The sequence below is a fragment of the Antedon mediterranea genome, chromosome 7 (genome assembly GCF_964355755.1).
Source record: "Antedon mediterranea chromosome 7, ecAntMedi1.1, whole genome shotgun sequence".
Classification (NCBI taxonomy): Eukaryota; Metazoa; Echinodermata; class Crinoidea; order Comatulida; family Antedonidae; genus Antedon; species Antedon mediterranea.
The window spans coordinates 16,117,202-16,130,487 of NC_092676.1; the positions used below are offsets into that span (position 1 = coordinate 16,117,202).

At 32.9% G+C, this 13,286-nt stretch overlaps 1 protein-coding gene across 1 annotated transcript in view; it reads right to left on the minus strand.

Annotated features, from left to right (window-relative positions):
- LOC140055143 (intersectin-1-like) overlaps positions 1-12,572 on the minus strand; it is a 52,417-nt gene extending 39,845 nt beyond the window's left edge. The window contains exons 1-11 of the mRNA XM_072100369.1: positions 12,475-12,572; positions 10,675-10,755; positions 9,740-9,803; positions 8,491-8,645; positions 7,079-7,310; positions 6,476-6,649; positions 5,509-5,759; positions 5,213-5,310; positions 3,222-3,386; positions 2,612-2,761; positions 2,041-2,181 (exon numbers count right to left, since the gene is read on the minus strand). Of these exons, the coding sequence (XP_071956470.1) occupies positions 2,041-2,181; positions 2,612-2,761; positions 3,222-3,386; positions 5,213-5,310; positions 5,509-5,759; positions 6,476-6,649; positions 7,079-7,310; positions 8,491-8,645; positions 9,740-9,803; positions 10,675-10,755; positions 12,475-12,538 (1,575 nt within the window). The 5' untranslated portion in view covers positions 12,539-12,572. The remainder of the gene's footprint in view (positions 1-2,040; positions 2,182-2,611; positions 2,762-3,221; positions 3,387-5,212; positions 5,311-5,508; positions 5,760-6,475; positions 6,650-7,078; positions 7,311-8,490; positions 8,646-9,739; positions 9,804-10,674; positions 10,756-12,474) is intronic.
- Between the last annotated feature and the right edge of the window lie 714 nt (positions 12,573-13,286).

The window sequence follows — 13,286 nt, forward strand, 5'->3', positions numbered from 1 at the left end:
CCATCAACGGACAAAGAAAGGGGTGTAATACCATCAACAGACAAAGAAGGGGGTATAAGATCACCCACAGGCACAGAAGGGGGTATAAGACCGTCCACAGAAAAAGAAAGGGGTGTAAGACCATCCACAGACAAAGAAGGGGGTGTAGAACCGTCCACTGACAAAGAAAGGGGTATAGGACCACTTACAGACAAAGAAGGGGTATAAGACCATTCACAGACAAAAAAGGAGGTGTATGACCATCGGACCATCCACAGACAAAAAAGGGGATGTAAGACCACCCACAGACAAAGAAGGGTGTAAGACCATCCACAGACAAAGACAGGGGTGTAAGTCCATCCACACACAAAGAAAGGGGTTTAATACCATCAACAGACAAAGAAAGGGGTGTAATACCATCAACAGACACAGAAGGGGGTATAAGACCATCCACAGACAAAGAAAGGGGTATAAGACCGTCCACAGACAAAGAAAGGGGTCTAAGACCATCCACAGACAAAGAAGGGTGCATAAGACTATCCACAGACAAAGAAGGGGGTGTAGGACCATCCACAGAAAAAGAAGGGGTGTAGGACCATCCACAGACAAAGAAGGGAGTGTAGGACCATCCACAGACAAAGAATGGGTGTAAGACCATCTACAGACAAAGAAATGGGTGTAAGACCATCCACACATAAATAAAGGGGTGTAATAATACCATCAACAGACACAGAAGGGGGTATAAGACCATCCACAGACAAAGAAAGGGGTATAAGACCGTCCACAGACAAAGAAAGGGGTCTAAGACCATCCACAGACAAAGAAGGGTGCATAAGACTATCCACAGACAAAGAAGGGGGTGTAGGACCATCCACAGAAAAAGAAGGGGTGTAGGACCATCCACAGACAAAGAAGGGAGTGTAGGACCATCCACAGACAAAGAATGGGTGTAATACCATCTACAGACAAAGAAATGGGTGTAAGACCATCCACACATAAAGAAAGGGGTGTAATAATACCATCAACAGACACAGAAGCGGGTAAAGACCATCCACAGACAAAGAATGGGGTATAAGATCATGTACAGACAAAGAAGGAGGGTTAGGACCATATTAACCGAGGAAGCATACAAAAATAAGATGCAATCAAAATAGGCCTACCACTTGGAAAACAATAAATTGTAGAATAACTATGGCTTAATTGTTGAAATAGAAAGGGTTCTTTGTAAGGTCATTAATAATATATTGATATAAACACGATCATCGTACTATATTCATTTGACAATCAATTACAGTCTGTCTCGAAAAGAAGCTCATACTATCACCTTTTCGATAACATGTATGTTATTTCCTCTGTCAAACTATTAAAACTTTTAGCGAATCAGAAGGTGCCAACATCATTGAACTAATGGTACCACCAAGCACAATGTTTACCAATTTTATGTACTATATACAATTTAAGTCCATTAATCATTTAATATAATTACGCCTATCAGGTTAAAGTTCAAAATTAGGTGCACTTTAGACCAACAAAAACCACCTACAGTATATTCACATAATTAAAAATCAATAAATTAATGTCAAAGGTCATAAATTGTATTTCCGGTCATTTTATGTGAAAACGTTTTATTACTACAAATATAAATGTATTTATTCTGAACAAAATGACACCAAAATCGATTGAAAATGACCAGTAGTTACAGAGATATACAAATACGAGGTCAAAGGTCAAACTGTAAGAAACGTCATTTCCGGTCATTTTTGGACGAAACTTTTCATTAGAGCAAATAGAAATATATAGTTTGTGAACAATTTGAGACCAGAATTAAGTCTCTAATGTGTATAGTTGCCAAGATATGAACATTTTTTGTTTTTATGGTGGCCATTTTGAAATCAAGATGGCCGCCATACCGGACGTTGGACACTTGGCACCCCCCGATATTTTGAATCTATATACATCAAAGAAACTTTGTGCCAAGTTTCATGCTTTGGTAATAAAATGCACAGCTCATGTCATTAACTGCTCTACTATATATCATTCCAGTTATATTGAATGTCTTACCTGAATTTCCTGCTGTAGCCTATCTATATCAGTAACTTTGACATCTCTACTCTGTGACATCAGAATGATTGATGTATGCTGGCCTGTTACACTATTCTTTTTTTCTTCTAACAACCTATTTAATTCATTCTTTTTATCTTCCTAAAATAAAAAAAAATAGCTAGCATTACATAAATTTTAGTAAGAGAACAACAATGAAAATATATTGCTTCTTTATTCTTCATTCAATATTGATGGAAGGGTTTAATAAATGTCGAGTTGATGTTAAAGAAGCAGATGTAACAAAGAGAAAACAATTTAAGGAAATATCAATTAATATCTAATAATCAATAGTGATTGATTTTGATAATTTTATGACGATAATGATGACAATGACCCTGACGATGATACAGTAAAGATTTTGCTAATGGCAATGGAATTTTTTTCAGTTAATGGTGATTATTATATATAATTATATTTCAAGATATATTTATTTCATACAATTAAAATCTTAGAAGGTAGCTTAAAGCTGAAATACAATAAATTTTTTTAGATAAAGAACATTACAATGATGATATTATGAGCGACTTACCAACGTTCCCAGTTCGCATTGTAGTGTTTTTGCCTTTCCCTTTAAATGTCTAATTTCTTCTTGCTCTCTCATTCTGATAGAATCTAACTCCTGTTTTTTATTTTTTATTAGTTCAAGTTGTCTTTGTCTCTCCATCTCCCTTCTAGCAGCCTACAGATATAATAATAATTGTATTAGTTTAATTAAAACATACAATACAATACTATTTATTGTCATTTTAACAACAATGCTGTGGGTATCAGAGGCTGGATCAATGGAGATCCAAATAAAATCTGCAAAATGCTAATTCAAAAGGATAAAGTAAAACAGCCAGAAAGAAATTGCAAAGCTTTCGGGTAGCACAAACCCTTCAAAATATGAAATATTATATTTGAATAAAACTGAAATTGAATATTAAAATAATAGCATTACATGGTATATACTGATGATAGAAAGAAGATGGGCAAATAAGCATAGTAAAAAACATGTAATACCAACAAAGGGTTATAAAACATATACTAAAATACAATGAAACATTGGAAAATATTTATAAAATTAAATATACTGAGGATACTTGTAGTAAATATGTAAATAATCTTCTGATGACGGTGATAAACAAGTATCCACAAACCTCTCTTTGCTCCATTATTTTTCTCCTTTGTTCTTCTTGTTCTGCTTCTATTTCTCTTTGCCTTGCAAGCTGTTTCTCTAATTCCATTTGTCTTCTCCTCTCTTGTTCCATTCTTATTCTTTCCTTTCTTTCATGCTCCTGTTTTTCCAAGTACTCTTGCCGATCCTGAAAATAAAACGTAATTGTTAATGTATAAACCTATCTATCCTAATCTATGTTTAAAAATGAAACGCTGTCACTAACTTTTGTACCCAATAACAAAAACTGAACAAATTAATAAAGTGACAACTTAAAATCTAAGACATTATTTTATATCATACACCTCTGTTTACTGGCTTGAGGCTTTGTTTTTGTGTGAATAAACTGAATAAAAATTAAATATTCATGATTGTTCTTTATGGTTTCATTTATCTAATTTACAAACTTACTCTTTCTTTCTTCTGTTCTTCCTGCAGCATTGCTCTACGTCGTTCAAGTTCAATTTATCTAATTTACAAACTTACTCTTTCGTTCTTCTGTTCTTCCTGCAGCATTGCTCTACGTCGTTCAAGTTCCATTTATCAAATTTACAAACTTACTCTTTCTTTCTTCTGTTCTTCCTGTAGCATTGCTCTACGTCGTTCAAGTTATTTATCTAATTTACAAACTTACTCTTTCTTTCTTCTGTTCTTCCTGCAGCATTGCTCTACGTCGTTCAAGTTATTTATCTAATTTACAAACTTACTCTTTCTTTCTTCTGTTCTTCCTGCAGCATTGCTCTACGTCGTTCAAGTTCAATTTATCTAATTTACAAACTTACTCTTTCTTTCTTCTGTTCTTCCTGCAGCATTGCTCTACGTCGTTCAAGTTCCATTTATCTAATTTACAAACTTACTCTTTCTTTCTTCTGTTCTTCCTGCAGCATTGCTCTACGTCGTTCAAATTCCATTTATCTAATTTACAAACTTACTCTTTCTTTCTTCTGTTCTTCCTGCAGCATTGCTCTACGTCGTTCAAGTTCAATTTATCTAATTTACAAACTTACTCTTTCTTTCTTCTGTTCTTCCTGCAGCATTGCTCTACGTCGTTCAAGTTCCATTTATCTAATTTACAAACTTACTCTTTCTTTCTTCTGTTCTTCCTGCAGCATTGCTCTACGTCGTTCAAGTTCCATTTATCTAATTTACAAACTTACTCTTTTTTTCTTCTGTTCTTCCTGCAGCATTGCTCTACGTCGTTCAAGTTCCATTTATCTAATTTACAAACTTACTCTTTCTTTCTTCTGTTCTTCCTGCAGCATTGCTCTACGTCGTTCAAGTTATTTATCTAATTTACAAACTTACTCTTTCTTTCTTCTGTTCTTCCTGCAGCATTGCTCTACGTCGTTCAAGTTCCATTTATCTAATTTACAAACTTACTCTTTCTTTCTTCTGTTCTTCCTGCAGCATTGCTCTACGTCGTTCAAGTTCCATTTATCTAATTTACAAACTTACTCTTTCTTTCTTCTGTTCTTCCTGCAGCATTGCTCTACATCGTTCAAGTTCCATTTATCTAATTTACAAACTTACTCTTTCTTTCTTCTGTTCTTCCTGTAGCATTGCTCTACGTCGTTCAAGTTATTTATCTAATTTATAAACTTACTCTTTCTTTCTTCTGTTCTTCCTGCAGCATTGCTCTACGTTGTTCAAGTTATTTATCTAATTTACAAACTTACTCTTTCTTTCTTCTGTTCTTCCTGCAGCATTGCTCTACGTCGTTCAAGTTCAATTTATCTAATTTACAAACTTACTCTTTCTTTCTTCTGTTCTTCCTGCAGCATTGCTCTACGTCGTTCAAGTTCAATTTATCTAATTTACAAACTTACTCTTTCTTTCTTCTGTTCTTCCTGCAGCATTGCTCTACGTCGTTCAAGTTATTTATCTAATTTACAAACTTACTCTTTCTTTCTTCTGTTCTTCCTGCAGCATTGCTCTACGTCGTTCAAGTTCAATTTATCTAATTTACAAACTTACTCTTTCTTTCTTCTGTTCTTCCTGCAGCATTGCTCTACGTCGTTCAAGTTCCATTTGTCCTCGATCAAAGTTTAGTTTCTTCTTTTCTTCTAAACTAACTAATAAAGCAATAAAAACATGGTTATTCAGGTAATTCTATTTAAAATAAAAATTCATACAAGCAGAATATACAAAATAATTCAACATTAAAGAATAACAATGCTTTCTTAAATTTATTTTAACATAAAATTAAAACATAGTGAAATACAAAAGAAATTAGATTAGAAAAGTATAAAAGTAAAATTAATACCACTTACAAATTTTTGGTTTATCTTCCATGGCATCCGATTCTACACTGCCCTGCTTGACAATAGTTGGTGAAAGTGGCGGAGGAGCACCAACAGCATTGCCTATAGGGGCCATGCCTCTCCTGTACGATGGAGGAATGAGTTCTTGCGGTAAGGTTTTGGGCAAGGGTTGGCCTGACTTGGCAACATCGACTAGATGCATAGCAAGACAGAACTCTTCTGAGGTAAGCTTTCCATCATTATCAATGTCAGATAATCCCCTAGAAAAGAAAATATAGAGTTCTAAATTAAATTAATTACAATCCAAAGAAGGGGGAAAAAAATAATTTCATGTTTTTTTTGGTGTTTCCATTGTTTTGAATTGAAGGGCCATTTTTAAGGTTTATTTTAGCTTATAACATAACACAATGTCTTTGAGAACAACATACAGTGGTATACTATAGTGTGTTTATCTCAATAGATAAAGGTTTATGAGGTTGAAAATAGAACAATAGGCCTTTTCTATGTAATTTCGAAATATACAGAAATTACAACTAAAACCCCATTTACACTTATGATTTGGGTTGACCTGGGCTTATGCAGTGACTTGAGAGCATGTATCATCAGGGCCGTCATTTGCAATGCAAGTGTAAACATGAACCAGGCCCAAACTAATAAATCTTGATCCACCCTGGACTGGCCCAGGGCCCAATTGTAAGTGTAAAAGATGGGGCCATAGACAAGTAAATTTATACTCATACTACAACCAAGGCAAACTAACAACAGAGGGCACTGAGCTCGCCTTGCCAAAATAGGAACTTGTAACAGTCCTTTGATCTTATGTCTGGCTGCAACAAATATCAACAGGACTGTACTATGTACATATTATCAGTGGCGCATGGTGCCTAATAAGGAGCATGAAACTGATCGTGTTGCATAAACTCTTTGATCTCCGGAGCTCAGCATCCTGTTGTTAGATTGGCTTGCTACAACTTACCATATTTCTGCTAATGCTGTATTAGATAGGAAAGACTTCTGTAGGATTGCTCTTGCTTCAACGCCAGTCAGAAATCCTTTTCTTTGTCTATCGTTCTGGTTAAACATCTGCTTGTACTTCAGTTTCATTGGATGAGGAATCGCCCAATCAGCACCTAGAGAACCACTTCTAGATCTATGAACAGACACATGAGTGAGTGAGTGGCCGAGCGGTTTATGAGCGAGTGGCCGGCCGAGAGGTTAGGACAGTGGAACCGTAATTACGTCCAGTGTACACAACTAGCTTGTGTGCACTTTAAAAGAACCTAGTACATCTTCCAAAACGAGTACGGGGTTACCCCGGTGTATTAGTACATCACAGCCACTTATCACCAACTGGGCCCTCTGGGAGACCAGGCTTTGACTGAAGAGGTCACCCAGTATAAAAAAAAAAAAACTAATTTAATTGATTCTAAACAAGACTTTCCAATAATTATTTTAATTTCTTTAATTTTAATTTTTGGTTTTCTTTTAGGTAGATGACTTAAAACAAAATTATGGTTAAGTGTTTTCCTTAGCTTAGCTTGGTGGATGGCCACCGATATTGTAAATAACTTTTACATACCTACTATCTGGTGATCCTACAATGGGTGCAACTCCTACTGGCTGCATGCCTACAGGCATCTGTGAACCCATGATAGGTACACTCTTAGTAGCCTTGGGTCCAGGTTGCATGATAGAGCCTGGCATATGCATACCACTAGATTGCAAGCCTGTAAATGATGCACTAGACATGTTCATTCCTTGCTGCATGTTGCCTAGGCCTTGCATACCCATACCTGGCATTGGACCCATGTCTGTCAAAAACAACGGCATTTAGTTAAGCTTATCGTGGGTCCATCGTGTATGGCGCAATACATTTAAAGGAATTTTAGGGATGAAAATATGATACTGTCGGACAAACCAAAAATAACTTGTTGCACCTAAATTCAAAGCTCATTTAAGTATGTCTAATTTGAATGCCTTCTTTGTTTAAGGGTCTAAAAAATGGTTAAAATTTGAAACATAAACTTAAATCATTTAACAAATTATGAACATGATTGGTTTGGGAAATATTTAAGTTCTACATTTTTTTTAATTTCATACATTTACAGTAATCTATTATGGAAAACTGGTATCTAGGATTATTGGGCTATCCTGAATCTACTTGAGCATATTTGCAAATATATTTTTTTTTTACTCTGCTTCAACAGATTTAGTCTATATGTATTGAACATACAAAAATTGGAAGTAATATATATTTTCTTTTCACAAACAAAATCTTATCAATTTTGAAACATACAATTTTATTATGCAAGTTTGGTTGATGCTACTGTAGTTCAAATATAAATACAATTTTTATGTTAATCATCATTGCATTTCCATGGAAATGCATCTGTAAAACAGATTATCTATAAATGGGCTCGATACACATTTAAAACAGATTCATATTGTATATCCACTATTATGATCACTAACCAAGAATAACCCTTATGGCAGTAATTTAAAATCAATTATTTGACTATTGTCAATGTTGAGTATTGAATGAATGATGCATTTTATATATTTAATTCTATCCAAAATGTAAGTTTTGGTTCAATGTTTCAGTACATTATAAAAAAATTATAATGACCTTTAATGACTACATACTATTTTGATTAGTGTAACTAGACTGTTTTTGAGTAGGTATGTTTTATAAACGTTTTAGAGTAGGTATGTTTTATAATACTTTTGTATGTTCTCTTGCGAAAAACAGCTTTCTATAACTAAAAATATGACCCGCTGTATTAAAATAATAACATTTCCTGATTTCTCGTTTTGACTTTTACAACAAGTCAAACTGACTCTCATTTATTTATGCAGCTAAATTTTACCGAACCATTTGGTATTAAACATTGGGAGTGAAAACAATCAGGAAGAGGAGGGCTATATTTCGTTCGAAAATCATTATGATTACCATTACATTTAAATAGACATTTTTCCACATGAATTACTTACTAAAAGAGCCCATGGACATTGCTGGCTGCAATTTCAATGATGGTGGAAGGGCATTTGGTAATTCAATTCCCTGCAATTTCTTTTTGATCAAGAACATTGCAATTGAGAACTCTAGTTTGTCCATTTTACCATCTTGGTTGAAATCTGCTAACATCCTACAATCACAAAATAAACATTTGTACACATTGTTATTTCCTTGTTTTGTTTTTGTGCAATTTAAAGATAAATTGTCCTACAAAACATGAAAAATAACTTTTGAATAAGTTTCAGTATTTAGTTATTTACTTTCTTAGAGCAAAAAACAAACAAAATAATGATTTACACACAATAAACATTCAATTTGACCAATAATTATATGTTTTTGTTTTTTTTCTTAAATTGAATATTGTTTTTGTTTCTGATCCAATTTTTGGTCAAAGTGAATAATTATTATACCCTATGGCCTATTAAACAAATAAAAAATTATGAAAAATAAAAAAAAAACCTTTTTCAGCTACACAGTATTACCACATAGATTGAAATCCTTTCAAAGCTGAGTATTTTATACTACCAAGCTATTCAATTTTTACATTTTTTCCATTAAAATAAGGTTATAACAGCAGTATAATTTTGGTGTACTGTGTTACTTTAGCTTTTTCTGAGAGGTATAAATAAAAAATTGCAAATTATTGGCATTGTTGCCAAACAGTAAATTGAACATGAAAAAGTACTCATTTTGGATATCAACAACTAGGAAAAAGGGTCAAGACCTGTTTCCACGGGAACAATTGACATCCTTCCTAAGTATTTTGGAAGCTTATAATAACAAACGTTTAATTTAAAACAGGTACTGTATAGTAGTATCACATTGCTTCCTGACATTATAACAAACTTATATTAGAGTCATTAACGGATCACTCACTTCCTGAAATATGTAAACTTAGACTGATGTTAAAACAATAAGCCTTTAATATGGATTTTGAATATATTTATATGCTCATGTCATAGTGTGTAAAATACAGTAGGCAGGGCAGCTAATCCGATAGAAATCTATGCCACACAGTTTAAAGCATAGTTATGATTTCTTTTCAACAGGGTCCTTTTTTGCTGCCAGCAAATAAACCAGATTAAATAGTGTACTGTATATAGTAATCTAAGTTTTTTTGGCAGAACATCACCCATTATTAGTTAATTGACCAATTCAGTCTAAAATCTAGTTATTTCTAGAATCAGGTCCATCAACAACAAACAAATTAAAAAACCTGCTTACCAAATTTGACCCAATACTTGATTAGGTAAATTAGACTTCAGAAAAAACTCCCTTGCTTGATCACCTTAAACGAAAAAGATTTTAGGAAAATAGTATACAGTGGTCATATTCACTAATCCCAAATTAGATGAAATATTTCCCGTAAATATAAGTGTTTCACTTAAGTCAACATTTGAGGATTTCCTTTAATAGATAAGTGATTTTGAAGATCTGTATACATTTTAAGAGTGCGCCTAGTGTTTTCCTTTAGTCCTGTAAGTTGTAAATATGACCGTTGATATTTAAATTACTATATACAGTATGTATAGGTCAGAACAATTTCAAAACAATTAATTAGCATACTGTATAACATTTTCACTGTAAATTTTCTTTACTGAAGTATGTTTTTATAACCCTTTAATTAGCTTATATCATAATACAGAGTATTACATAATAATCAGACTATCTATATTAATTAATATCACTAATAGGGTGTAATTAATGTAGAGCATTCTATTGTATTATGTAGCCTTATATTTCAAAATATTTTTCCCATTCATCTGAGTGAAAAAATAAGCCTCCACAATAAAAAGGTTCATACAATAACTCTTATGTCCCCTCATGCTGATAACATGGTATAAAACTGACTTCAAATAATGAGAGGCAAGCCATGATTTGATCTTTATTTGATCATCATCATGAATGAACAATAATAAATGATCAAATAAAGATTGAACCTTTGAATCATGGCTTGCCTCTCGTTATTTGTTATTCATGCTGATAATATGTGAACAATACTTACAACCTCTGCATGAATTATTATGTTTATTTGTAATATTGCCATATTATTCAGTTCTTTCTTATGCATCAATGGTTTGCAAAGTTAATCATTTCCTTTTTTCCCTCATTAATTTTCTTGTATTATAAAAGAGTGGATCAAAAATGTATACACTTACCGGTAATAAATCCATTTATTGGTTTCAATTCATAGAAATTTGTATCATGCTTTGCACGATCTTCTGGCAAGATTCGCCAATCTAAAAAATAAATTCAAACCAATTCAAAAGTCATAATGCTACCCCAATGTCGACTGAAATGTCACTTATTACTTTCTGCTACAAAGATTGTGTGAAATAATTTCGTTGTTAAAGTGAAAATGTCAAAGAAATATAATTGTTATAATTTGAAAATCATGATCGAGATGTGAATGCACTTGCATACAAGCTGACACTTTTGATTTGGAGCCTTCTTTTAAAGATGTATTGTCCCCCAAAAACATGAAAAATGAAGATTAATTAAATCAGATTTTGAATAGGTTATTTTGTAGTTTGGATAAAGTTAATTACTTCCATTGAAGTTTTCACTTATAAAATAACATGATAAATGTTTAAATTCAACCAAAAATCCATTGACTGGCAGGCAGCCAATTTGACTACTTGTTGCTTTAAATTCCAGTTTTTTTAAAATAAATTTGTTTTGATCCAATTTTTGGTTGAAGTCAATAACTATTATGTGACATTAAAATGGCATATTTAAAAAAAAAAATTGTAAAAAATTATTTTTCAGGGAGAAAATACATTTTTAAAGTCAGTCTCTGCAAAAGTGCATTTAAATTAACTGTAGTGTAAATATGTTCTACAGTAATAGAAATGGAAATTGTAATTTAACCTATATATATTTAAGGGAAAATGTTGATGGGAAAAATTCTGATATAGTATATTGACATTGTATCAAAACCAGAATGATATATTTAAGTACTGTACTGTACAAATTAAACACGGTAAAGGTCGCCCTCGAGCTTAACTAGAAACTGAGAAAACTCGGATAGGTTCTCCACAGCAGCCAGTAGTTTCAGCACCTATTATCAGCACACATAGTGTAGTTATTAGTGTTATAAGTGTACTATATGTATGACAGTAAAACCATCTTGCCTACAGTTCTGTCTACACTATCAAACTAGTTTGACAATATATGGGCACATCACATTTTTTTAGTCACATAAAGTGCACAGTAGACAGAGCTTAAGGATGCTCAGCATGGAACAGTTATCCACGAACCAATGCCTAACACATGCTAGTCTGATATTCTCATTACACCATCACTTTCCTAACTGTGTATTGAATCATGAGTACTGACATTAGTTACTAAAAGGAAGTTTGACAGTTCATGGAAATTACTACTGTAGTAAAAGGCTAATGATAACGCCATATTTTAAGCTCTGTTTACACTACCAAACTTTATGTGACAACAAAATGTGATGTGCCCATATGGACATGATGATGTCATATCACTACCATATTTGGGAATATCACTACCATATTTGGGCACAGCTCTTTTTTGTCAAACTACTTTGATAGTGTACACAGAGCTTTACAAAAAAGCTTAAACACTATTCATAAAACGCCCGAATGTATTGATACTAAATAGGCCTAATGTATAATATGGTCGAACAGTTAAGACAGGGTAACCATTTTAAAGTTCTGCACATATACTATCATCAGCTACCTAACCCCAAAACACATCATTTTTAATTATTAAAGTTCATATTGTAACTTTTCAGTAATTTTCTCTAAAGAAAATTAGATAAAACTGGATTAAAAGAATAATAATAATACGCCAATAGATTCTTTAAAAATTGTATTGATGGAATGCAACAGTGTATTTTAATGTTTAAGGTGGAAAGTCCAGTAATAATACTGTTACTGAAAGTAAAAGAAGAGAGGAAGAGAAAATGCTGCGAAATACTACAAACTTACCATCAGATTCGTGAAATTGAAATGGCCAGTTGAAGTTAGAGGGTCCTAAATATCCGTTATTCATTATTTTAACAACTCGTTGTAAGTTATGTGTTAAACATGAGTGCTAGCTATCGCAGTTAAAACTTGAAATACAGAGGTGAATAAATGGTTGCATTTTTTACATGAATCAGCGCAGGAAATGCTAATAAAATATTCATCAGTTTAAATAATGAATCAAGTCCGTTCATTGACACAGTCACACGTTATACAAAGGATAGTACATAATTTAAAATAATTAGGAACAAAGAAAATAATAAGACAAACAAGGTCACTTGCTCATTTTGAACATTTTACTTTTTAAATTTGGTGTAAATTGGGACATACTGTACATCGTAGAGTAAAGTATTCAAATGTTCTATAGTGAGAATTAAACATGATTTCCAAAGTACTACAGTTTTAGGTACACATACAACCATAGAGGTATTTTAGTGAAATAATTTATGGTGCAACTTAATCCTCTGAAACCCATGCATGTAATCATGTTCATTATAATATCTCTATGATTTAATTAATTATTTTCTGTCAGTGTCAGAATAACAGTGCATGATCGACCTTGATGCTAAAAAAAAGTAGGCCTACAACAAAAAAGCCACTCAAAAATACAGTGGACTGAGATAAGCAATAGTAAACAATTCAAAATCTCAGCAGAGCTACAGTTAGAGTACTAAGTACTGTACTATACCATGGTGCTACAGTACAAATCCTTCAGCACTACAGAACAGTGTGTGGAATAAAGAGTTCAGATAAAAGTACAAAGCTAAGCTACTTTA